Here is a 26464-nt window from a genome sequence, read left to right on the forward strand (position 1 = left end):
AATAAATGACCACAAAGAGAAGGAAAAGGGAAAGGTATATTGCAACAGGAAAATAGAATTCTCGTTTTAAGAAAACAAACAGAAAAAAAAACACAAAAACGGTTGTTCAAAGAGAACATTTAGCACCATCTATCCCGTTATCATATTCAACAGATATAAAATCATTAAAATCTCATCTAAAAAGCCCCCTATGAGCATACAAAGACAGCATTCCGTTAGTCCTCTTCTCTACGTGAGCGGTGTGCCTAGCGACTACAGGAAAGATGGCGTTATATTCAAGATAAAGATGTCATTTTAATATATACCAGAAGAAAAGGGCAGAGTCATGAGAGGCAAGCACCAGAGAAACAGCAGCCCCCCAACCCCACCCCTCCCTCCCGCGGACACACAACCCCCACAATTCGGTTCATACAGAGCAATCGGTCACGATAAAAAAAACAAAAAAAACAAAACCTCTCACACTTGTACAACCCTATCAAAAAAGGGAGAACATTGATATCCAATAAATAGAAGAAACATTTTAAATTAAGAAAAAGAAAAATGTACAATGCAAAAAGAAAAAAAAGTCCAGGAAATACTCAATCTGCATACTGCAACAAAACAATCAGAGGTACAATACACGATAAAACACCAGATGACGATGATCTTTTTTTTTTTTTTTTTTTTTTTTTTTTTTAAGAGATAGATCATACGGAAATGGAAGAAATTAACAAAAAAAAGACCTGATGATGTGCTAGAGGTGTGACAACTGAATCTTAAATCTCGAGAAGAAGAAAAAAAGAATTCGTAGAAACACAAGATTTACAACATACACGATTCGGAAAGACAAAATGAAATCCTCACCCCTCCCGAAAAACAAAACCAATGTCTTTGAAACCCGTATGTTTTGAAGCATTCCAAACAATTTTTTTTAATTCTTAATGCTTTAGAAAAATGTTCATATCTCTATTATTAGTATTTCTCATTTTCTCTCTTTTCTAAATACAAGTGACAAGGCCAATGTGGTATATATCTAGGCTGATCTAGTTTAGAAAAAGAAAAAAGAAAAACAAAAAACAATAAATTATTTAAAAAAAGAAAAGAAAAACAGCACCCCACAAAAATTGCAAACAGCATGTACAAAATTTCAGTATTCAAGACGACAAAAACAAAACATAATAAAATAACTGTCTGGTACTGACAAAAACATGCCATTGAAACCATCAACTACCCTCCATAGTTTGTTCAATGGCAGCACCAACTGCCCCCTGGTTTTCAAGTTCACTGTTGCCAGGGTTTCTGGCCGAGAGCACCATATGAGAGTAAACTGTCGTTTTATTGGCGGCTTTGTTGTTTTTTCTTTTCTTTTCTTGTAAACAGTGATGATGAGTAAACTGGTATTCAGCTGGCTGTTTCGGCAAGTATTAGCAGTAGTAGTAGTAGTAGTAGTAGTAGTAGTAGTAGTAGCAAAAATGATCTTAAATAATGAAGGGAAAGTTGAAAAGTGAAACGGTGTCTTTTGTCCTGGCTAGCAGGAGTTTTGGTTATGGCTGAGGGGACGCAGGAGGGGAGCTCTGTCACCGGGAGCCGGACGGCGTGGCCTGGGGGAGAGAAGACAGACCAGAGGCAACGTTAGACATCAGTGAGAGACCACTCAGACATTTAGCTTGAATTATTTGTTCGGGAATCATTTCCTAGCCTGGTAAAAACTGATAACGTTACTTCACATTCGGTTTCGTTCTACGTATCAGTCTGGACTTCCAGCCACCCACATCGACTTCCTGACAATTGCAATGTAACCAGGCCAATCAGGGACATGAGTTGATTACGTAACGCTAGCAAAGCAGCAATGGCGTATCCCGAAGCAACGAGCGATAACGTTAACGTTAGTAAACACAGCCATAAGTGTAGTTATTGCAGAAACAGACTCGATAACAATTAAACAAGAACAAAGTATGCACCAGCGGACTTCTTCTGCGGAAAAGACGTGTTTGCTGTTCTTCCGAGTGGATTTGGCGACGCCGATTGGCTGAAGGAGTTGTCCGTCGAGACAAGTATTCCCGCCCACTGAAATGGCTGTGGGCGGCTGGAAGTCCAGACTGATAGGTAGAGCGAAACGGAACGTGAGGTCACGTTAACAGGATGCTTTTTACCCGGCTACATTTATACCAGTGGTTTTCAACTGGTGGGTCGGGACCCAAACGTGGGTCGTGGGGTCATTTTGAGTGGGTCGTGGATGTGTGCATGAAAAGGACTGTAGCTGGTTCATTTTCAAAGCCAGAGTGAAGATCCTTGTATTACAGTATATGACACTAATTATATGACACTAAGACCAAAGGCATTCATTGGTACCAATCTTGTCCTGTCAGCTTGTTGGCGGTAAAGGTAAATAGGGCTAAATAATGCTCCAAAGTTAGCTTACATTTTGGCGACGGAAAAATCTGAAATGTGGGTTGCGACTTAATGACTAAGGAAAAATGTGGGTCGTGGGACTAGAGCAGTTGAGAATCACTGATTTAGACCATCATGTGAAACTAAAACTCCATTGAGACCAGGACTAATGAAATACGTTTTAGGCTTTGCAGTTAAATGAATGAAAGGAAATGTTTTATATTTTTACACTGCTGTAAATGCACATTTGCCTAGTGCATATTTTGCACTGTGTTTCTCACTCGGAAAGCAGGAGACAGATTCCCCCTCTCCACCCTCTTTTCAGTTGTGGTGAGACTCAGGTTCCTGAGGACCAACTCGCCTGGGAGATTTTTTAACTATTTGGGACCTGTTTCTGGCCTGCCTTGATGAGGTTAGGGGCGACGGGTGATTCGCCCGGCTGGTCTCTCTCCCTTCTGTTGGATCCGACGCATATATACAAAGTATATATTTTTTAAGCTCTGTATGTAACTTATGTAACTGGTGGCACTGGGTTGTAATTTTGGAGTGTATGTATGTTTTTCTCTTCTTTCTTTCTTTTCTTTTCCTGTATCTGAGTTTGTTTGTTTGTTTTTGTGTGTTCTGAAAAAATGTAATTGCTAAATAAAATAAAAAATAAATAAAAAGCAGGAGACAAATGAATGTGGAGCGGAGCTGCATGTCTGCTCACCAGGTTGAAGCCGTCGTATGTGTTCATGAGCTCCTCCATGCGGTACTGCTCCAGCACCACCACGTTGTTCAGGCTGGGGCTGCGCTGGCGGGCGCAGTCCTCACAGTGGACCACATACGACTTCCTGCTGCTGGTCTCGCTGGTCACAAACAGCAGGTCGAACACCTCCAGCTGGGACAGAGGAGAGGACGAGGACACGTGTCAACAAACAGTCACGGTGCTGTCGCAGAGAGGAATGTCCGAGAGCGGTGGAGACGGCACTTTGACGTTTACCTATTGTATTGTTGGTACAGAAATAGACTGTGCATCATTTACTAGCTTTTAAAGTTGTTTTTCTCAGTAGGACATTTATACCCAAATCATGACCTTTCAAACTTCTTCTTCTGTGGTGTTTTATGGCAGTTGGCATCCTTTATGTTGCATTACCGCCTACTTCTGGATTCATCCATCTACTGTTTCCCTACATCTCTGCTCTACGCTGAAAAACTCGACCTCCCTCCCACGCAGGAGCGGAAGTCTGGACTCCACGGTTTCCCAACATTCTGTCCTTCTCTTTGTACCAGACTCTCCCCCCTCGCCTCTCCAACCTTTCAAACAAACAGCCAAAATCATCTTATATAAGCGAGTGACATCACTGATGATGTCATAGGCATTGTGACATCATCAGTGACAACATTATTGACGAAAATCATCACATATCACATAACGTGTGTGTGTGTGTAACATACATACTGTACATACATACAGCTTCTGGGAATGTGGCTCCGGTTTTGACTGACAATTAAGTAGTTTACACACTCTCAAGGATCTTTCAAGAAATGCCGTTCATTCCTGACACACTAGTAGAGAATCCCCCCCACCCCCCGCCCCAATTACAATGAGCTTTTGAAAATGGTAGAAGGTACGTGTGTGTGTGTGAGAGAGGAAGAGAGAGCAGCCACTCACATCACACTCGTTGCAGTAGTAGGCTGGCTCGTCCTTGACGCGACTCTGGTAGGAGATCTTCTTGCCTATGGCCACCAGCTGATCCCGCAGGATCTGTATGTGCTTGATGGACTGCAGCAGGCAGTGTCTGGCGGGGAGAGATGGGAGAGAGGCCGACATCAACACGAGGAAGCTATCAGAAGGCATCTGATATACATAAGTACACACAGGTACACACAAGTATAGTGTTGCAGGTCTTTAGTCAGGCCCTGGTAGATGGTTTCTACTGGACCTGTGCCAAAAGTCCTGCAAATGTTCTCCCAACACAATGAGTCCACAGCAGAGATGAGGCCCGTGCCATGGCAGTACAGGATTGGGTTTACAAACGGTTCCTACATGCTGCAAATACATCTTTGTACCTTTGTATCTCAACTGAGGATACTAGTGCAGTGCCTGTCCCCCCCCCCCCCAATTCAAAATCATGCTCCCCTGGAATTATTAGATAGATTTGGTCTATGTATGTACACTGACCTGTATTTTACACTATATAATGGATTGGGCCCTAACCATTGTTTAGAGTAGGGGTGGGGGGAAAAAAATCGATACACCATAGTATCGCGATATTTTTCCTGACGATATTGTATCGATATTTGGACGCCAAGTATCGATATTTAAATATATATTTTTTATGTTTTTTTATTTTTTTTGCAGGCCATGCCATGCCAGGCCACCGGGCATATCTGCCCGAAGCGGCCGATGTTGCAGTCCGCGCCTGCAGTGGCGTATTGAGTCCAGAGAAGCTTAGTAATGTAGCCTACGTGTGGGGCAAAAACAAAACAAAACAAAACAAAAAAACTGCATGTTTTTCTTCCGGTGAGGTCAGGGAAAAGGTAGGAGAAGGAGTTAGACAATATATCGAAATATCGCAATATTCAATATATCGCAATACTATCGTATCGTGACTCAAGTATCGTTTTAGTATCGTATCGTGGGCATCTGGTGATTCCCACCCCTAGTTTAGAGACGTTCTTAAATGGACTGGTGAGGAGCTGCCCACCACTAACGGTGTGATTTGGTTGATCTTGTCATTAGTCCGCCTACTCACTTGACCATCTTGTAGGTGTCTGGGTTGTTGACCTTGACACTGCGGGCCACGTTCCAGGACACGTGGATCATGGGGACAATGGACTTGACCTTCTTCACCTCGTTCCATTCGTATCTCTCTATGGCCAGCTGGTACTGGTAGGCTGCAGAGACACACAGAGACATGTTGGAGATGACAACAAGCACGGTCTTTAATAGATTTTCAGATTCCACTGAGTGTTCTGAGTCTGACACTGCATGTCTGGGAGCATCGAGCCTTTCATTCTAGTTTCTTCCCGCTGGCGTTACCGCTTACCGTCCAGAGGTCCGACGTTCCAGGCGATGTTGTTGCACCAGCCCACGGCCTGGACCCAGTGAACGGTCCCAGCGTTGATCCACACCAGGTCTCCGGGCCGCTGGATGAAGCGGTACACAGGGATGTTGGCCTTGTAGAGGTCTTCCAGCACCGGCCACCAGGACCCTGTCAGGTAGTCCACTCCATGCCTGAGCAGAAAATAAGAGGGAAGAGTGGCGTTAGAGCTGTGGTGTTTGTGTGAAGAAAACAATGGACATAGTAACTTGAATTTGAGGTTTTCGTTAATTGACCCATGCACTCCTTGGTTGCTTATTATGTTGGTGATCTAAGAATTGAAGTTTATTCTACTACAAAATGTCAGCTAAATGCGTACAATGCTAATATAAAAACTAATTGTTTAATGTTTTTTTTTTTTTTTTTCCAAGATCAGCTTGTGCTTTCAGGTCTGACCATCTCCACTCACTTTACACAGAAGTCGTTGATAGCTTGCCAGTGGTTGTCATGGACGGAGAACCACTCGCAGTCCCCGGGGCCGATGTTGATGTTCACCGAGCAGAAGTTATTGTTCTCCTGGTGACCTGTTTTATGCAGAGGACATGAACTTTAGTCATACGCACTATGCATATTAGGGGAGAACGTGATACAATTACTCTTTACATTGACTTTTTACAGGGTTCCCACAACTTCTTAAACATCAAATTCAAGGACTTTTCAAGGACTTTAATTTCCAGGCACATTTCCCTCAAAACAAGGACCCAACACTGCATAGTTTGAGACACGGATCAAGGTTACTTACTGTTACAACACTGAGAATTTCTTACGAGGAAACTAGCAGCTTTACAGAAGCTCACAGACAAATATAAACAATTAAAAAGAGAGAGGCTCGAATGTGTGAACACTTCTCACCGTGGTACACGTAAAATCAAATCAAAAATCAAAAGAACTTACATTTGTATTCTTGGACAAAATATTACAAGCACTATGACATACAGCGTAGTGTCGTTGTCCCTTACCAGGCGTCCGGCTCCCAGGGACCTTCATGTAGAGCTGGACAGTGTTCATGCCCAAGATGGTGTGTCCCACGTGGCTCAGCATGTTGCCACTGGATGCTACACGCATAAACGCAGGCAGCTTCTGCAGCTCCTGGAGCTGGGGCTTCCATCTGAGGAAGAGAGAGGGCAAGTTGGAACTCCACAATCAGGTGTCAGCCATAGTGACGTATGAGGATTAGTTCCCTCTAAGTAGACATAGACAGTTGGCTACTAAGGACCGTTTACGATCATGGTGCAGTGTTCAGACACGGCCACTAGGGAGGGGTCAGTGGAGCTTGTGGAACAACAGTTTGAAGTCCCAAATGATGTTATGTAACAGAGACTGAGCGCCATGTTTTGCTGAGGAGAACACTGTGGTCTTGGAGTGTTGCGTAGAAGCTGCTTACCTCTTGGAATCTGACAGGTCAATGTTGGTGCCAAATTTAATGATCTTCCCCACTGGTTTCTGCTCACCACTGAGGAAAGGAATACATTAGAGCATTACTACAGATGCCAAAACACTGGAAGATGTGTATTTCTCCAAATTCACACCTAACAGAAGAGTGTCCTTACCTGGCGCTCTCCTTTGAGCCGTCCTTGCTGGGCGTGTCAGGACTGTTGGATGGCTTCTTCTCTTTCTCCTTTTCCTTCTCTTTGTCCTTGTCATCATCTCCATCCTCCTCCTCATCACTGCCTTTCTCCTCCTGAAAACACAGGTCACAACCAACATGACAGACTGCAGAAACACAAGACACCCTATCCTTCACTCACTCACTCACTCACTCACTCACTCACTCACTCTGACAGAACAAACTGTGACACAGTAATAGTAATAACAACAACAGTACTTGTAGTACAGTAGTAGTAGTAGTAGTAGTAGCAGTCAATGATGTTTCTATAATCTACACCAGTCTGACTTTGATGCCACTCAGTATACCAATAATATATGACAAAGATTGATCTCAGCCTTATTCCACAAATAAATAGGCGAGTAAACTGAATTTAGGTGCTGGTTTGCGTCCAAATGAGTCATGTGATTGCACCTTCTCTGATAGTGGTGATAATACTGGTGGCAGTGGTATGGAGGTGGTGAGAGTACTCCGGAGCAGAAAGGTGGTAGTAGCAGAACTAAGAGTAGTAGTAGTAGTAGTAGTAGTAGTAGTGGTGGTGGTAATAGGAGTGGTAGTATGTAGCGTCCATTACCTGCAGGCTCTCCTGGAAGCTGGAGGCCTGGTACTGGGCATACTTTGCGATGGTGGTGTGGGAGCGGCTGCTCTCACAGGGCCAGGTCTGACCCGTCCCAGTGGCGTCCCAGTTCTCATCGGCAGGCTGCTGCACCTGAGTCCTCACCTCCACCTGATGCTCCGAGTTGGCGTCCACCAGAGACTTGGTGGAGAACAGGCCCAGGTCTGAGAGAAAGAAGGAGAACCATTTTAGAGATGCACTTTTAAAATTTGATTTGCACAGACTAGCCAAGCTTAGCCATACATCTGACACATGGACTTCCTCATTCCTTTCCCCTCTTTGATTCAGCAGTAGCAATGCCAGCAGAGTGCTTAATGCCATATGATTATTAGGTATGCATAATGTAATGCGAGGAATTCACTGGTCACTGTATCCCGGTGCAAACGTACTGAGTCGTAGTGATCCGGCCAGGCCCCTGATGACGGTAACCGGATTCTTAGGGTCTGTGCAGAACTGCAGCAGCACCGGAGAGAAGGCATCCCTCTTACTCTCCAACTATAAAGCAGACAATTAACGTGTCAACGAATATTCTACATAGTAACACAATCAGTTCATCTCGTTTGGTTTCATGCACAATAAATCGCCCACAAGAGGGCAGCACAGGCACGTCTTGGCATCTATTGTATCCACGGATAGTGACTTACATAAATGCTGGGTGTAGGAGGGTTGAGCTTCTCTCTAGGAATGGGCACGTCTGTGTTAAAGATGGGCTTGACGGAGAAGGCTGGTAGCAGGTAGGACTCTTTGAACTTCCCTTTCACCCTCGCACCCCTAGAACAGAAAGAGAATACGTCAACAGATGCTAACACAAAACACCAATATTCTCTGATTAATACTATTCCTTATCACCTCAGGGTTAGGGTTGTTTGCTTTCCCATGATTTCCCATGAGTTTGATAGGGCATTATTAAAATTTGCTCAATAAATATATTATTATTATCCGATTATATTTTTCTTTGTTCATAGAAATGTAACCAACGTTAATGTGTTGTTGACTGCAGATCCCCAGAGAACTTTTGATAGGTGCCATTCATGAATCTCCCTGAGGTACTTGGAACCCTACATTTTGAACACGTTCTACCAAGTGAAAGATAACTTTAAATGTATTTTCTCGTAAAGTTCATTCATTCTCATTCCATTGCTCCACATTGTACTCACTTGCAGGCCCTGATGATTTCAGCGGCAGTGTTTTTGATGCTGATATCCTCAAGAGGGATCCTCTTCTCTTCCACCTCCGAGGCGATGAACGTCTCCCTGTCCCCGCTCTCGACCTTGATCAGGCGGATCTTCAGCTCCTTGGGTGGCCCGTCCGACAACGCCTTCAGCTTCAGCAGGTCCATGGAACCCAATGAGGAACCGGACGAGTCGGGGTCTTTTTTGCCGGCAGAGGATTTTTCTCCAGAACTCCGAGAGGTCCATTCGGTGTGCTCTGCTTCGCTGGTGGAGTCGGCACTGGATGCTTCTTTGCGTTTCTTTTTTTCTGATTCAGAGCGAGCCCGGTGCTTCTCGCGCACTTCCTTGCTCTGGAGGTCGAGGTCACTGAGGATTCTGCGATCCTTCTTCTCCTTGTGGCTCTTGCCGTCCTTGTGCCGCTTGTGGCCGGAGCCCGAGCTGGAATGGGTAGAAGAAGATGAGGATGAAGAAGAGGAGGTCATCTCTTCCCTCTTTTCTCTGTGCTTCTTCTTCCTCTCTTTTCTCTCTTCATACTTCTTGCTGCTGCTGCTGCTACCGTGGCCATGCTTCCTCTTCTTCTCTTTCTCCCTATCCCTGTCCCTATCCCTGTTTTTGTCCCGCTCTCGGTTGCGTTCCTTCTCTCTCTCGGGCTTGTGTCTGTCCTCCAGCTTGACATGGCTTTTGGGTTTATCAGCGGAGCTCTTGTTGGGCAGTGACTGCCGACTAAGGATGACCTCACAGCTCCTGCCCAGCTCGGCCAGGGAGGACTCCGAAATGGTGGTCAGCTTTTGCTCCTCCTTGACTATCTTAACAGGCTCTACTGAGGGAATAAACTCCTTTTTAATAGAGTTGATCATTTGATCTGGTGCTTCTCTACTGTCCCTCCAGATATCAGCCTCCTCTACTTTCACTTTCTTGTCTTCAAACAAAGGAGTCGGGGAGGACTTTAGAGGTGGGACAGTCGGACTGAATCCTGGATGATTGGTGGACTCTGAGGTGGGGGAATTGCTTTGTTGCTCGTGGCAGATGTCCAGGGAAAGTGAAGAGGAATATTTGACCCCAAGCAGAGCAGAAGGAGGTGGTCTCCCAAAAGGCCCACCTCGGTAAGCATACTTCTGGCTCCCTAGGACTGTCGCCAGAGACTTGAACATGCTGTTAACCCCCGTCTGGTGAAGGTGGGGTCTCTGGGGTGGTGGGGAACAGGAGGGGGTCTCTGACTCATCTTCGTCGTCCTCCTCATCAGCCTCGCTCTTAGCCGGGTCAGGGAGGCCGTAAAGCTTAGCCAGGTCACTGTGGCGGTAATTGGTGTTTGCTGCTCCCATCGCCATGTCCACTGACTGTTTGGGGTTCAGAGGGATATTTGGAGGAGCTTTCAGACACTCCTCATCCTCCTCATTGAGAGAGGACGTCCGGCTGCAAGGGGACGCCAGAGAGCCTTGGCGGCTGAGCACAGGAGGGCTAGCATGGGGATTGGATCCAAACTCCTCCTGGTTTGGCTGATGCTTGGGTGCTGGTATGAGGTCTGGGGCACACAGGTAGCTCTTCACAGGCTGGACGCTAGGGGAGAAGGTGTCAAGGAGACCTCTGGATCCCGTCTTCTCATTGCTATACATCTCCTCTTCCTTTTTGATAGATTCATCCAGCATTGCCATGATATTAGCGAGACCATCGGGGAGCAGTGTGGACTCCGAGGGCTCCTCCTCAAACTGAGCACTGTCCGAGTCCCCGCTGCAGCTGCTGGCACTGCTGCCCAGGCTGCCGAGGCCACCGCTGGGCATCCGCTTGTGGAGGAGGCTCCCGCTGGAGCTGGAGGTGGTTGATGACGGGGGTGCAGGTGGCAGGCTGTCTCTGGGAAAAGCCTGATACAGTTTGGGGGGCTCTCTGAGTGCCGGGGCGGGGAGAGAGCGGAGACCTCCAGTGGTTTGCTGCTGGCTGCTGCTGTCTCTCTCCCTGGCAGAGTCTTTGGATTGGCTGGGTGCAGCTTGCATCGTGGAGGGCTTGTGGGCCTGGTTGTGGTACGCCAGCTGGTTCATCCCTGAGGTATTGTGTGTAGGTGAGGGACTGAGTGTCATGCCGCCATTGTTGCTCCACATCTCCCTCTGCCTCTGTTTTTCTCTGGCATATTCGGTCTGAGGGGTGAGTGGGGGTGGTCGCAGAGGGGCAGCGGCGTTGGGGGCCTGACCCGGAGGGCAGGGGAGTACACCGCCACGGCTTAGCCAGGGGTAGGGGGGTGAGGCGCGAGTATTGGGGGGAGGTGGGGCAGAAGGGGGTGTGGTGGCAGAGGAGAGGCGAGGAGGTGGGGGTGGTGGGGAGGAGTTGCCGGAGAGGAGTCTCTCCAGATTTTCAATCGCAGTCTGCTCTTTGCCTTTAGCACTGCGCAGTTCCTCCTCCCTCTTCCGCTCCATCCTCCGCTCCTTCTCCTCCTCTTTTCTCTCCAACTCTCTTTGCCTTTTCTTTTCTTCCCTCTGTCTCTCCCATTCTCTCCTCCTCCTCTCCTCCTCCTCTTGTCTCTCCCATTCTCTCTTCTTCCTCTCTTCCTCTTGCCTCTCAAGTTCTCTCCTCCTCCTCTCCTCCTCTTGTCTCTCCCAGTCTCTCATCTTCCTCTCCTCTTCTTGCCTCTCAAGTTCTCTCCTCCTCCTCTCCTCCTCTTGTCTCTCCAATTCTCTCCTCTTCCTCTCCTCCTCTTTCTTCTCAAACTCTTTCCTCTTCCTCTCCTCCTCTTGCTTCTTCTCCCATTCTCTCCTTCTCCGCCTCTCCTCTTCTCTAACTTTTCTCTCTTCCTCCTCTCGCTCCCTCTTCCTCCTTTCCTCGGCCCGCATGTGTCCCTCCAGCTCGGCGTCCAGCTTATCTAGAGCCTCTTCAATGGACTGGGGGGCGGAGGCTGGGGGACGAAGGTGGGGTTGAGCGGAGGCCTGGGTGGAGGCAGAGCCTGTCTGTTGACCCAGTCTGGAAGAGGGGACTGGATTGGACGGCCTGGGGGCAGAGTTGACACTGGTACGAGGTGCTGTTGGAGCCATCGGGCAATATACACTAGCAGAGCTCGGAAGAGGGTTTGAAACTCTGCTCGTAATCACACTCTCCCCTGCCCTCTGGTGGCCTGAGGAGAACAAGGAAGAGGATGAGGAAAGCGCGGGGGTACGTTCCATCTCAGTCCGACCATAGTACATCATCTTCCCCTGCATGGGTTGGGACCGGCATTTCGCGGGTCCCTGCTGTTGTGGTCGGGGCGGTGCCCGCTGGTGCGGGTGGGTGGTAGTGCCGAGTTGGGCTCCCTGATAGCTTGGCTGCAGCAGGGCATCCAGCGGAGAGGTGGGCATGGTGACGGCGCTGGAGGTCTGGGGCCCTGGCTCTCTTCCTCTCTGCCAGGTGTCACTCCTGACAATGACGTTTTTCACAGGGCAACCAGCAGGGGGCGATGTGGTCAAAGTGGACACTCCACTAATACTGCTGCTATTGGCATAGCAGCTGAGGACATGGGAGGCAGGGGGATTGGGGGTGATGACAGGGGTTCGGGTGGGGGGCAGAGGGGGGCTGACGTGGTGGGGATGCTGGGAGGAAACTGGAGCCTGACTCTCCATAACCTGATTCTGGCTCTTTTGGCCCTGAGGTAGCAGTCCCGGAGGCCTGCAGAGGCCCGACTCCTGGAAAAAAAGACAGAGATATTAATGTAATGACTCAATAAAACAAAATCACTGTCTAGACAACTGCAGATCATCTGAAGTGACAGAAAAGTTGGATTAATAGTTAAAAAGCGAGCAATTCTATCCCTGTTTATTTGGGAATAATCTGCTACAATGAGAGTGATTATCACGCATATTTTCAGAAGAAGATGGTAATGTAAACGGACTACAGGTGATGTAATGGATGAGTGACTTGTACTCACCAGGGAATGACCGCTGGGCCTGCTCTGATATCTCCAGGCCTCGTGGGGCCCACTTTGCTGTTGCTGAGGTACTGAGGTGCTGCTGGCAGGAGGGGGGGGTGGAGGAGGAGGGGGACCCTGGTGCCCCAGCCCTGGATGAGGCTGGAAGTGGCTGTAAGGCACACTGCTGCTGCTGGTAGCAGGAGGGTTTGCTGGTGAAGATTGGGTGTGTAAATGTTGGTCTCTATCCCCCCTGGTCAGGGTAGATGGCGTATGAGAGAGGGCTTGGCTGCCACATCGGCCCCCAATGAGAGGGCCTCTCTGAGGGCCACGAGGCTCCATGGCCTGGCCCCCAATGAGAGGGCCTCTCTGAAGGCCGCGAGGCTCCATGGCCTGGCCCCCAATGAGAGGGCCTCTCTGAGGGCCACGAGGCTCCATGGCCTGGCCCCCAATGAGAGGGCCTCTCTGAGGGCCACGAGGCTCCATGGCCTGGCCCCCAATGAGAGGGCCTCTCTGAGGGCCGCGAGGCTCCATGGCCTGGCCCCCAATGAGAGGGCCTCTCTGAGGGCCATGAGGCTCCATGGCCTGGCCCCCAATGAGAGGGCCTCTCTGAAGGCCGCGAGGCTCCATGGCCTGGCCCCCAATGAGAGGGCCTCTCTGAGGGCCATGAGGCTCCATGGCCTGGCCCCCAATGAGAGGGCCTCTCTGAAGGCCGCGAGGCTCCATGGCCTGGCCCCCAATGAGAGGGCCTCTCTGAGGGCCATGAGGCTCCATGGCCTGGCCCCCAATGAGAGGGCCTCTCTGAGGGCCATGAGGCTCCATGGCCTGGCCCCCAATGAGAGGGCCTCTCTGAGGGCCGCGAGGCTCCATGGCCTGGCCCCCAATGAGAGGGCCTCTCTGAGGGCCTCGAGGCTCCATGGCCTGGCCCCCAATAAGAGGGCCTCTCTGAGGGCCATGAGGCTCCATGGCCTGCCGGGGAAGAGTCAGAGCTTGTTTTTTGGAGCTGGGGTGGGAGCACGAGGAGTGAGGAGCCTGCTGGTTTACAGCCTGAGGTTGGAACGCAGGCTTCTGGGGTTGGGGGGCACCACATCCCTGGTTGCTGCTTCCAGCAGAGGAGGTTGACAGGGTGGAGGAGATAGGAGAGGACTTGTGGATGTAGCCGCCCATGCCTTGTTTGATGGTTTCCTGTTAGAAAATATAAATAATTCAATAGAATCAATACATCTTCGTCACACCACTCAAATTATGGTTTTCCCATTGACTTCACTCAAATGTAAAATATCAACCCCCTGGCTTCCCAGTACACCTATGTCCAATGTAGAGTGATCTTCTTACTGTTCGGACCTGGAACTCCTGCGATGGCGCCTTCTTGCGTTCAGTGGTGTGGGGCTGCCAGGGAGGGTTGGCCTTGTGTAGGGGGTTCCAGAAGGCCGGTTTTGGAGGGGGGTAGTGGCCTGAGGGCAAAGCCTGGGCCGGCACAGAGAAATGCTGCAGCCCTGGATGGGACACCTGCAGGAGGCGGCAGAGGGTGGGGGTGGGGTGGGGTGTATCACAACAGTTATCACCGGAAGATCTGACATCTAGCTAACAGGTCTGAGATACGACCACAGACAAACAAAATCTTACAAAGTCATTTGTAATTGAGGTTTTGAATTGCCAGTACCCTAATCTGAACTTTGAATGACGCCTCTGAAATTCACCACACAAAGATGTTTCTGGCCCCTACCTGATCCGAGCTCTTCTTCCTCTTGCTGGGGCTGGGACAGTCCTCGGCGCCTGGGCGGGAGGACGGGTGGAGGGATGGCGCAGGGGTGTGCTGGATGACCGAGTGCTCTCCCAACGAAGGGGCCGGCCTCTTCAGCTGACCCCCTAGCATCTTCCCTGGGTAGCCCCTCTGGTGCTAACGGGGGAAGTTAGGAGAATCAGCGGTGTGGCAGATGGAGGGAAAGTCAACAACAGAGACCGATAACATTCATGGCTGGCCTCTCGTCTCACCAACCGTGGAACAAATGAGCGAGCCGCCGAGTCAGAATAGGGATCGGTTGTGTTTGTATGGATGATGAAATGTGATTGCAGCCAATTAAGGAGCTCCTACCTGCTGCACCTGAGCCCACACGTCATCTCCCAGCGGACCCCGGGGGATGTGCTGCTCCTGGGGACCCCCAAACTGAAGCAGACAGGAAAGAGGACAGCGTGAGCGACGGGGGGGAACATTCGCCGCCTTTTGTTCTTTCACAAAGCCATCTATTTTGCTTGGCTCTGCAAACCCTCCTTCTGAGCCTCTCTGGAGACAATACCGGCTGCTGGTCTCTCTTACCTTCAGCAGTTGGTTGGGCCTGCCGGGGGCAAGGTGGGCATTGGGTGGAGGTCCGCCGCTGCCAGCATAACCTCCGTTATGGAGACGGAGTGTGTGTTGGTTAGGCAGGGGCATGGCCAGATGTCCTTGAGGAGGCAGAGGGTGGGATTCGTACAGCTGGCCTAGCTGCTCCCACGCTCGGTGGGGAGGTGGAGGATGAAGATGATGATGAGGAGGCCTCTGCTGCTCCCTCTGCAGGACCTCCCCCAGGCCTAACATGGCCTGGGGAAGGTCCAACTTCTCGCCTCCTCGCACTTGCATGGGCCTGGACAGCCAAAGAAAGAAGAAAGGGTAAAAAAAAAAAAAAGTAAAATTAGCCCATGACAAAATTCTAAATCGGACAACAACCTTACTTTCGTTTTTTTTTGTAAACAAATCGCATTTTGTTCTTTTACTGATATATTTACACAAATCTTTCAGACTCACCCGTTATTGAAGAATTTACTGGGATGGTTCAGTCCACCCATAGGACCAGGAGGAGGTCCTATGGGTGGACCTCCTATATGGGGGAGGAGCTGGTGTTGGTTTATTCCAGGCGAACACCTGGTGAAGGTACAGAGGGAGAACACACACCGCACACCGTCAGACGACAATTCTTCACATGGGCACACTTTCTTATCCAAACACAAAAGATTATACCGCATAGTTTTCACACCCAGGTTGTTGAATGAATTTCAACTTTCAGTTAAAACTCTAGATGTGAAAAGAAAAAGGTTTTCAGTCATAATCACAGGTTAAACCTGATGGATCAAAGTGAACAAAGGGAGATGTAAGCGTGGGGTGTGGAGAGACATTCACACTCGGTGGATCACAATACCAAATGCATGCATGTTTTTTGTTTGTGTGCGTTGTCATGGAGACAGACCTGGCAGGTGGCGGCCAGGCGCGGCCACCCACGGGAGCCCATGGTCCCCGGTTGAGTCCGTCCAGAGGGAAGGAGTCCCGCGTGCCACGCCCGCCAAACTGCTCTACCGCGTGATGCATCCAGCCTGGGGAGTTAAGGGAGGAAAGCAACATTCACCCATGAGGAAAGTAGACTTTTCCATATGGCTTCATACACATTTCATACAGAATTTTTTTCTGTGGCACATTTGATAAAGACAGAACACCTGTTTAAATTGCCTTCTGGGTATTCCAAGAAGTAATCTGAGAGGAGTATCTAAGAAGTATCTGCATGCATTATTTTGAATGTACTATTATGGAATACAATAAAAAAAAAACTAAAATATTCTGTTGCTACCCAGTCCTGCACATATTCACAACCCTGAGATTGGAAGCCGTAGCATTAATGTGAATGAGAGCGCTCTTACTCACCGGATTAGCGGAGTCTGTGAAGCCCTCCACCGCAGCACAGAGAAGGCCTCACTCTAACACTGAACACCTGTCTGTACAGTCTGACGCCTCTCTCCTCAGCACCAAGGAATCAAATAGCCTGTCGGCTGGTGAGGGAGAGAGAGGGAGGGGGAGAGAGAGAGAGAGAGAGAGAGAGAGAGAGGGAGAGAAAAAGTAGAGTCACTATGAGAAGGACAGAGAACAATCCAGACAGAAAGAGACATAGAAAAGTCAATACATGCCAGTGGGCCCTCTATTTTATAGGCGAGTTGGTGTGTGTGTGTGTGTGTGTGTGTGTGTGTGTGTGTGTGTGTGTGTGTGTGTGTGGTGGAGAGGACATAAGCAGAATAAGGGCAGGGGAGAGCTAGGCAGAGTCCAGGATTGGGACTGCAGAGACTAACTGACCCGCCAATGAAACCCGCTTGCTTTATTTAGGTCCAATTCTGATGCTGCACCTTTCCTCAGCTCAGCCTCTGTTCTAGTTCCCCCCCCCCCGCGCGGGCAACGTTGCCTGAACTCAAGAAAATGCACTTGAAATCTGAACATAGCACGGGTGCCTTTGTCTCCGGCTGGCTGCTGTGCGTTGGGGAGCCTGTAGAGGGCGCCCGTAAACCAGCCCGGTGTGGAATAGCATTATTACCCAGGCGCAGATGGCTCAGTGGGTAGCTCACCTATAGGAGGACAGACCTGACATTACTGTAATCCTTACCATGGGCCTCCTGATAACAAGAGACACAGGGGAAGACTCAGAGAGAGAGAGAGGCCTTGGTCACCTGCCAAATGTGTGTGAGTGTGTGTGTGTGTGTGTGTGTGTGTGCGCGCGCGCGCGCGTGTGTGTGTGTGTGTGCGTGTGTGTGTGTGTGTGCGTGTGTTTTGCAAGCACTGCCAAGTGTGCAAGCTGTATGATCACGTTAGGCCTGTGCTGGTTTTGTGCACGTGTGCGCAGACAGCGTGTGCTCCTAAAGTGTGTGTGTGTGTGCTCCTAAAGTGGGTGTGTGTGTGTGTGCTCCTAAAGTGTATGTGTGTGCACTCCTAAATGTATGTGAGTGCTCGTGTGTTCCTAAAGTATATGTGTGTGCTCGTGCACTCCTAAAGTGTATGTGTGTGTTTGTGTGTTCCTAAAGTGTACTGTATGTGTGTGCTCGTGCACTCCTAAAGTGTATGTGCGTGCTCGTGCACTCCTAAAGTATATGTGTGTGCTCGTGCACTCCTAAAGTATATGTATGTGCTCGTGCACTCCTAAAGTGTATGTGTGTGCTCGTGCACTCCTAAAGTGTATGTGCGTGTTTGTGTGTTCCTAAAGTATATGTATGTGCTCGTGCACTCCTAAAGTGTATGTGTGTGTTTGTGTGTTCCTAAAGTATATGTGTGTGCTCGTGCACTCCTAAAGTGTATGTGCGTGCTCGTGCACTCCTAAAGTATATGTGTGTGCTCGTGCACTCCTAAAGTGTATGTGCGTGCTCGTGCACTCCTAAAGTATATGTGTGTGCTCGTGCACTCCTAAAGTATATGTATGTGCTCGTGCACTCCTAAAGTGAATGTGTGTGCTCGTGCACTCCTAAAGTATATGTGTGTGCTCGTGCACTCCTAAAGTGTATGTGCGTGCTCGTGTGTTCCTAAAGTGTATGTGTATGCTCCTAAAGTGTATGTGTGTGCTCGTGCACTCCTAAAGTGTATGTGCGTGCTCGTGTGTTCCTAAAGTGTAGGTGTGTGCTCATGCACTCCTAAAGTGTAGGTGTGTGCTTGTGCGCTCCTAAAGTGTAGGTGTGTGCTCGTGCGCCCCTAAAGTGTAGGTGTGTGCTTGTGTGTTCCTAAAGTGTATGTGTGTGCTTGTGCGCTCCTAAAGTGTATGTGTGTGCTCATGTGTTCCTAAAGTGTATATGTGTGCTCGTGCTTCCTAAAGTGTAGGTGTGTGCTCGTGCGCTCCTAAAGTGTAGGTGTGTGCTCGTGTGCTCCTAAAGTGTAGGTGTGTGCTCGTGCGCTCCTAAAGTGTAGGTGTGTGCTCGTGCGCTCCTAAAGTGTAGGTGTGTGCTCGTGTGCTCCTAAAGTGTAGGTGTGTGCTCGTGTGCTCCTAAAGTGTAGGTGTGTGCTTGTGTGCTCCTAAAGTGTAGGTGTGTGCTCGTGCGCTCCTAAAGTGTAGGTGTGTGCTCGTGCGCTCCTAAAGTGTAGGTGTGTGCTCGTGTGCTCCTAAAGTGTAGGTGTGTGCTCGTGTGCTCCTAAAGTGTAGGTGTGTGCTCGTGCGCTCCTAAAGTGTAGGTGTGTGCTCGTGTGCTCCTAAAGTGTAGGTGTGTGCTTGTGTGCTCCTAAAGTGTAGGTGTGTGCTCGTGTGCTCCTAAAGTGTAGGTGTGTGCTCGTGCGCTCCTAAAGTGTAGGTGTGTGCTCGTGTGCTCCTAAAGTGTAGGTGTGTGCTCGTGCGCTCCTAAAGTGTAGGTGTGTGCTCGTGCGCTCCTAAAGTGTAGGTGTGTGCTCGTGTGCTCCTAAAGTGTAGGTGTGTGCTCGTGTGCTCCTAAAGTGTAGGTGTGTGCTCGTGTGCTCCTAAAGTGTAGGTGTGTGCTCGTGCGCTCCTAAAGTGTAGGTGTGTGCTCGTGCGCTCCTAAAGTGTAGGTGTGTGCTCGTGTGCTCCTAAAGTGTAGGTGTGTGCTCGTGTGCTCCTAAAGTGTAGGTGTGTGCTCGTGCGCTCCTAAAGTGCACATGTGTGCTCGCGCGCTCCTAAGTGTGCTCCTAAAGTGTATGTTTGTGCTCGTGCTCTCCTAAAGTGTATGTGTGCTCCTAAAGTGTATGTGTGCTCGCGCGCTCCTAAAGTGCACGTGTGTGCTCGCGCGCTCCTAAAGTGCACGTGTGTGTGCTCGCGCGCTCCTAAAGTGCACGTGTGTGCTCGTGTGCTCCTAAAGTGCACGTGTGTGCTCGTGCGCTCCTAAAGTGCACGTGTGTGCTCTATATGTGTGCTTGCGCGTGCTCGGTGGATACACTAAGGTTTAATCTCATTACGGCAGGCGTGATGGAGATGGAGAGGGAGAGGGAGAGGGAGAGGGGGGCGGCAGCGACAGACGGTCTGAACAGGGTGGAGGGATAGATTATGAAGGAGAAAAGATGGGGATGCAGGGAGCGATGGAGGGAGGTGGAGTGCGGAGCGGAGAGCAGGAACGCTGCCATGGAAAACGCCCACACACCTTCCCACACATTCACCCACACACACAGCCACACACACACATTCACCCACACACACAGCCACACACACACACACACACACATTCACCCACACACACACACAGCCGGGGAGACGCACACAAAGGAAACGGTTGAGGAGAAAACACATAAAAGAAGCTGACAGATAACTCCCACCCCTCCCTTCCCTCTGAAGCACCTGACGCTCGCTCGCGCACTCACACACACACACACACACACACACACAGTACAAAAGACAGAAGGTGTCAGATACAAAAAGAGGTCCATGTTTCAAAGAGACAGAACAAAAGAGACCGCTGCCAAAAACCTGAGAGGCAAAAACGGACGAGTACGCACCCACTCCCCCACAATAATATGACTTTTCAGCTGTAACAAATACCTATTTCAGTTAAACGAATAGTACAGTGATATAAGTCAAATCATGCTAAATATTAGCCTGGTAAAAAAAAACATCCAAATGTTTGGGTCTACGTATCAGTCTGGACTTCCAGCTGATTTTCTGAAATGACAAAGTAACCGAGCCAATCAGGGACTGCGTCGTAGTTGATGACATAAGCGGGCCAATCAGGGCCGCCGCTCACAAAATGGTAATGGCGTCTGCCGAAGCAACGAGCGGGAATATTAACGTTAATAAACACAGTTAATAAACAGTTAATAAACACAGCCGTAAGTGCAGTTATTTCAGAAATAGACACAACTCATTCCCCGCCATTGACGTGTTTTGACATAAATCTGTGTTTTCACGACCATGTGATAGCGTGGTGATAGCACTCTCTGAGCGCGGGCCGTGGTGAATCTCTCCCTCGCACCACTGCACAAAAAGGCTTTTTTCTTGGCTTTCTGGGAGAGACGGGCGTTTTCGGTGAAAACGACCTACATTCACGTGTCGATAACGAAAGAACAGAAGAAGACAGAAACAAACTTTTGTAGTGAAAGTAGAGGCTTTCTTCTGTCTTTTGAGATATTCGGTGTTCATCGGTGAAAATGGTCAAGAACCCCTGGCGGGGAATGAGTTAAATAGCAACGATTTAACAAGAAGTTTTTGCCGTTCTTCCGAGTGGATGTAGATTGGATTTCGGACGCTGATTGGCTGAAGGAGTCGCCTGTCAAGGCAAGTACTCCCGCCCACCAAAATCACTGTAGGTGGGCTGGATGGACACTGATACATAGAGCAAAACAGGATGTGAGGTCACATTATCAAGAAGTTTTTTTTTTTTTTTTTTTTACCAGGCTCGATATCACATTGAAGATTGATTATCCAAAACAAAAATATCCCACTCCAATCCTAATCTCATTTGGCTTTCCTGATGATTCACAGGACAGGTCGTTGAATTGCCTCAGAGAGTAACAAAAAACCAACAACTTTGAAATAGGTGACAACTAATGTGCGTAACGCAGCGCCTTTTTTTTGGGGAGCCACACTGAATCACAGACGCACACAGTCGTGATGATTCACTCGTCTTGCTCAGCACCACCATCACTTTTCCTAAATTAGCCCTGGTAGTACGCAGGCCCCCCTCCCTCCCTCCCTCCCTCCCAACAGTTCCTCTTCTCTTCCTCTCCTCCACCCACCCACTCTGGATGTCTCTATTTAAAGCACAGTAGGGGATATTTCAAACATTCCTCACTTTTAGCTTTTAGCGTGGGGGGGGGTTGTGGAGTAGAAATATACGCCGCCCTCTCTATCTCAGAGGGATCGGCGTGCGCCAGGCGCCCCTGCTGCGTGCAGATAGGCCGGCTGAGAGGCTTGGCGTTAACTGCCAAGGCTGCGTCAGACATTCTGCTCCACAAGAGAGAGAGACACAGACCCACTCTCCCTCTCTCTCTCTCTCTCTCTCTCTCTCTCACACACACACACACACTGAGCATACCTTTTAGAATAGCACCAGGTTAGCGATTCACAGTTGTGTCAAGTCTCCGCTTCGGCTGTCAATCATCTCTCTGGGGCGGGGCCTCCTCAACCCTGAAAGACAAGAGGAGACAAAAGACGTTCATGTCAGGCCGTCATCTGAACGACACCGAGCGCTCAGTGCTCTCATCACGAGCGCGTCTTCGCACCGACCTCGGTACCCGTCGAGGGTCTCAAAGCGGATCGTTCATTCCGATGTGGGTGTTACTGGGGGAAAGGGGGGGGGGGGGGGGTGTCGAGGGTGTTTGTGGTATATCGGTATGAACCAAGAACCTCCTCTTCCTACTTCTTCTCCGACCCTTTCGAGACAAAAGAATCATCACTTCTTCCCCTCCCCTCCCCCATCCACCTCCTGGTTTCCTGACTTCTGAGTTGACGCGCATGTTTTCAGAGCGGCGTGGAAAACCGGAGGGTGGCTCAGGGGCGAAAGGGTGAATCAGCAGGGGGGCCAACACAATGGAGGGGGGGGGGGGGGGGGGCGAGGGGGGCTCTCTCTCTCTCTCTCTCCCACGCACACACACACACACATACACACAATGGCGAGACTGACTGTGGCAGCTTAGCAGGCGAGCCGCTACACAAACAAGGCTGATACCGCCGCTCGACCAGGAAAGAGCCCGGCGCGCAAAGTCAACGAGCACACGTGAAAAACAAAACGAAAAAAGACGAATGAAGGCGTCACGAAAGAGAGAGAGAGAGAGAGGGAAGAAAGAGGTGGTGAGGGTGAGAGGTCTAAACGAGGACAAGTTGAGATAAAAAGAGAAAGCGAGAAGGGGAGAGAGAGAGAGTGTGTGTGTGTGTGTGTGTGTGTGTGTGTGTGTGTGTGAGAGAGAGAGAGAGAGAAGGTTGAGTGCAAACAGGGACACTGTGGCGTGGTTGTTGTAATTACCACTTTTATAGAGGGTGTGTGTTTATGTCTGTTGTGACCAAACAGCCCGTCGTCTATTCCAGTCACTAGCCTGGCTATCACATTGCTCACAGTCAGTCAGTCAGTCAGTCAGCCTACCGACACAGTGAGAGAAACACAGCTCTCTGCAACCAGATAGTACACACTACACACACACACACACACACACACACACACGGCAGACAGTGTTACATACCAGCTCAGGTTCTATCAGACCATCAGGTTCTATCAGGACATCAGGTTCTATCAGACCATCAGGTTCTATCAGAACATCAGGTTCTATCAGACCATCAGGTTCTGTCAGAACATCAGGTTCTATCAGACCATCAGGTTCTATCAGACCATCAGGTTCTATCAGAACATCAGGTTCTATCAGAACATCAGCTTCTATCAGACCATCAGGTTCTATCAGGACATCAGGTTCTATCAGACCATCAGGTTCTTTCAGAACATCAGGTTCTATCAGACCATCAGGTTCTATCAGAACATCAGGTTCTATCAGAACATCAGGTCCTGTCAGACCATCAGGTTCTATCAGACCATACCAAACTAAGCACAGTGATGAAATGCTGTATGGTTATACAAGCTGCGAGCTGGTGTGTGTGTGTGTGTGTGTGTGTGTGTGTGTGTGTGTGTGTGTGTGTGTGTGTGTGTGTGTGTACGTGCCTGCGTGTGAGAGAGAAGAAAGAGATCGTGTGCGTGCGTGTGGTGTGTGTTTCGCATTTTGGGGAACCCCCGATGAGTCAGCGCTCTGGAAAAGGGCTTACCCCAAAAACTTTGTCCGCCCCTCTCCCTTAGCCCCGCCCCTCGCCGGGACGCCACTTACAGTCAGGTGACCGGGGGCGTTTCATCAGCACTGACGCGGCGCCGGCAACGGGAATTTCTCTTGGTGACTTTGTGATGTCACTTCTGCCTTTTGGTGTTGCACCAGGCACGGGTGAGTGTGTGTGTGTGTGTGTGTGTGTGTGTGTGTGTGTGTGTGTGTGTGTGTGTGTGTGTGTGTGTGTCACACAGACAAACAGGATGTGATGACAGGCTGCAGGGGGGTTTTATAGCCGAGAGGAATCAAGGCGAAAACCAAACCGCAGGTATCAGAGAAATGATGCGGCAAATTGACACCAGACACGCATGTTGATCACAGGCGTCGATCAATTTCAAGTTGTTGCGTTGTTAACTGTATTGAATTCAATATTTTGGTATAATTGGTATGACATTAAAAGACCAAAACAAACGATAAAACCACGCGAATTCTACAATCGCTGGTTTGTGCCTTCTCCTCTACCTGCTCGCCAGTCAGGCACATCATTCAAGCACCATCATGTCTCCTAACTCCGTAGTTGTTGTTGGTGGTGAAAGTCATTTGAGGACCTTAGCTCCTCACAACGTGCATCATGATGGCAAACCTCAACTTCAACATCAAACACTTCATCCATGTCCACCCGACAGATCATGCAAATCGATTTGATATCAAAAATCCCCCCCTTTCCCCTCGACACCAGACATGAAACAGCTCTTCCTGTCAACACCCTCGTCGTCATAGTTACGAAAATGTATTGTCCCGCCAACACCAACCACCGGCCGCGGGAGGAGGAGCCGACAGGGAAGCTTCCGCAGGCGGCGTCGCCGTGCCAACCGTCGGCAACCACAACAACCAGGAAGTTGGGAGAGAAAATAAGAGAGCTCTGTCGAACGCCCCATTGCTTCTAACAGTCTAACAAGGAACACACACACACACACAGTCACACACACACACACACACACACACACACAAACACACAAAAGAAAACCCCTGCCGTAACTTCAGGTGACTCATTAACCAAAGTCGTGATGAGGTCGTGGTCGTGCACGGTGGAGCGCGCTTAGTCACTGTTACAAGCTGTGTGTGTGTGTGTGGGGGGGGGGGGACAAACGGATGAAATTAAAATGTTGGGATGACGTTTGTCTCTCGTAAGCCAGAGCCAAATATATCCACTGATTCCCCCCCTCCTCCTCCTCCTCCTCTTCCTCCTTCCTTCTCTGCCAACCACTGGCACGGTCTGGTCCCCGGCCAGACAACCACACTGAGGCCAGCAGCAACTGAAATAGACTGCAAGAGAGACGCGGGGAGGCAGGCAACCAGGGTATACACTGCAAAAAAATATCCACACTGACAAAGTCATTTAGAAGTGCAATAGGTTCAATCCCCCCCCCCCCCCCCCCTCGGCCCCCACTCGACTTAAGAAAATAAATAATTGAAGACTCAACAGGCTACTGACTTGTTGAGACGAAGGTTCTATTTTTTTGCAGTGCAGCAAGGCAAAAAGAATAGTGCCTGAAGAGAGAAAGTGGACGAGGTGCCTGGAGAGTCGTTACTGTCCCAGTAAAACCGCTGTAGCACCTGTCTGATAAGAAATGAGCTGATAAGGTTTGGCTTGGGGGGCAAGTTAAGGTTTAAGGGTTACCAGGTAAAGTCGAGGTGAACCCGTTCGTCACGTGTATCTGAGTCCGTTTCAGACTGAAAACAAATTGAGAGGCGGACCATTTACGGTGTCGATGATTTGATTTGACGATTCTGTCGACTGGCTTTGGCATCGGCCAATCCTGGCATGTTCCACCCCCAAATCGGGTGGGATTCAGCGTGTTGTCGTGCTACGCGAGTGGGATCCGTGTAGCACCAAGCAGCCACCTGCTTCGTGCGGAGCGAGCGGACAATCCGATGCATGGGTGCTGCCCGCCCGCCTGGAATCTCCGAGAGACGACCACTGACAGCCAGGGAGGCTGTCAGGCTCGGAGGCGCGCGCCATTATCGTTATAAAATGTAAATAATATTCCTGGAATGCGTGTTTTAACGAGCCAGTTACATTTCTTTGCATTCTTAGACATTACCGTTTGATTTAGTTTGCATAATTGCTCAAGTTAGTAGTTAGTTTATGGGCTAGAAACTCTGCCAGATGACAGGCACTAGGCGCCATTTTCCCCTTCATTTGGAAGAGAAAATGATCCTGAAATGAAGATTTGATTGACAGCTGGCATGTCGTGAAATGATTGGTTGAAATGGGGTAGAAATTTGATAGTACTAGGTGACGTCAGCAAACTGTAAATTACTGTTATCAATGAAATCTTGAACAATGAACTTTTGATGTGAAAAAGTGTGAAAAACTAAAGAAATTAGATTTTTGTGATTTTTTTGGCATACCTTATTAAATAGGTGCACTGCATACCCAGGTATTTGAACTAAACGAAAAGAAAAGTCATTTTTGGGTTCAGCTCGACTTTAAGACCAGTTAAGGGGCAGATAACAGAGCAGAGCGAGGGAGGGTTCCGGCAGGGCAGAGTTTTTGGCCGAAGACAGAGGAAAGGCCTTGCATGGCTCTCTCTCTCTCTCTCCTCCCTCCTCTCTCGCTCACTCTCTCTCTCTCTCTCTCCCCACACTCCATTTGGCCGTTATGTAATCGGACGCAGATAGAGATCGTGTTCTGGAGGAAACACCATTCCTTTCTCCCTCTCTCTCTCTCTCTCTCTCTCTCTCTCACACAGATGAGCAGCCAGCTTCTGTGTCCGCCCGCCCGCCCGCCCCCACCTTGTTGCTGTGTGTGTGTCTTTATTTGTTTGCGACCGTGCGCACGTACGCCCGTGCCGTTCCAAGTCGGTGATGCGGGCTGCCTCGTCACATGATGCGCGGGTCAGCCCGGGACAGCGCAAGCAAACGCCACACACACACACGCACACACACACACACAGAAGCATCTGACCTCCGCGGAGAGGCGGCTATCTCCCGCTAGCGTCCACGGCTAACAGCACGGCCTTCCATAGCAGGCCACATGCAGAGCCAGAGAGCTGACCTAACCCTTTACCCAGTTCCACCCCCAGGCCTTCTGCGCTCATCGTCAGCACGCTACCCAGACATAACAGCACGATAGCGGGGCTCTTGTTTGTCTTAAGTTTGTGTCCTCCTCCTGGCTCATACGCACACTGCCTCACATCTGCTCTACATCCAGGACAAGTTAGCCAAGATTCAAACTGGTGTCCGGGCAGAACCTCTGCTCAACATTCGGCCGCTGTCCGACGCGTGGGATCGACCGT

General features: G+C 49.6%; 1 protein-coding gene across 1 annotated transcript in view; it reads right to left on the bottom strand.

The window, feature by feature from the left end:
• Window positions 1-386: 386 nt before the first annotated feature.
• The window catches only part of kdm6ba (lysine (K)-specific demethylase 6B, a), a 170918-nt gene continuing 144840 nt past the window's right edge, over window positions 387-26464 (bottom strand). The window contains exons 5-27 of the mRNA XM_083640369.1: window positions 21458-21549; window positions 16383-16507; window positions 15934-16057; window positions 15495-15611; window positions 15030-15333; window positions 14808-14879; window positions 14439-14612; window positions 14048-14221; window positions 13682-13897; window positions 12734-13057; window positions 8836-12491; window positions 8323-8449; window positions 8068-8173; window positions 7637-7842; window positions 7007-7137; window positions 6841-6909; window positions 6416-6564; window positions 5866-5980; window positions 5403-5590; window positions 5109-5250; window positions 4025-4151; window positions 3080-3250; window positions 387-1580 (exon numbers count right to left, since the gene is read on the bottom strand). Coding sequence (XP_083496495.1) covers window positions 1557-1580; window positions 3080-3250; window positions 4025-4151; window positions 5109-5250; window positions 5403-5590; window positions 5866-5980; window positions 6416-6564; window positions 6841-6909; window positions 7007-7137; window positions 7637-7842; window positions 8068-8173; window positions 8323-8449; window positions 8836-12491; window positions 12734-13057; window positions 13682-13897; window positions 14048-14221; window positions 14439-14612; window positions 14808-14879; window positions 15030-15333; window positions 15495-15611; window positions 15934-16052 — 6711 coding nt within the window. The 5' untranslated portion in view covers window positions 16053-16057; window positions 16383-16507; window positions 21458-21549 and the 3' untranslated portion in view covers window positions 387-1556. The remainder of the gene's footprint in view (window positions 1581-3079; window positions 3251-4024; window positions 4152-5108; window positions 5251-5402; window positions 5591-5865; window positions 5981-6415; window positions 6565-6840; window positions 6910-7006; window positions 7138-7636; window positions 7843-8067; window positions 8174-8322; window positions 8450-8835; window positions 12492-12733; window positions 13058-13681; window positions 13898-14047; window positions 14222-14438; window positions 14613-14807; window positions 14880-15029; window positions 15334-15494; window positions 15612-15933; window positions 16058-16382; window positions 16508-21457; window positions 21550-26464) is intronic.

The sequence above is a fragment of the Poromitra crassiceps genome (genome assembly GCF_964638095.1).
Source record: "Poromitra crassiceps genome assembly, chromosome: 7".
Lineage (NCBI taxonomy): Eukaryota > Metazoa > Chordata > Actinopteri > Beryciformes > Melamphaidae > Poromitra > Poromitra crassiceps.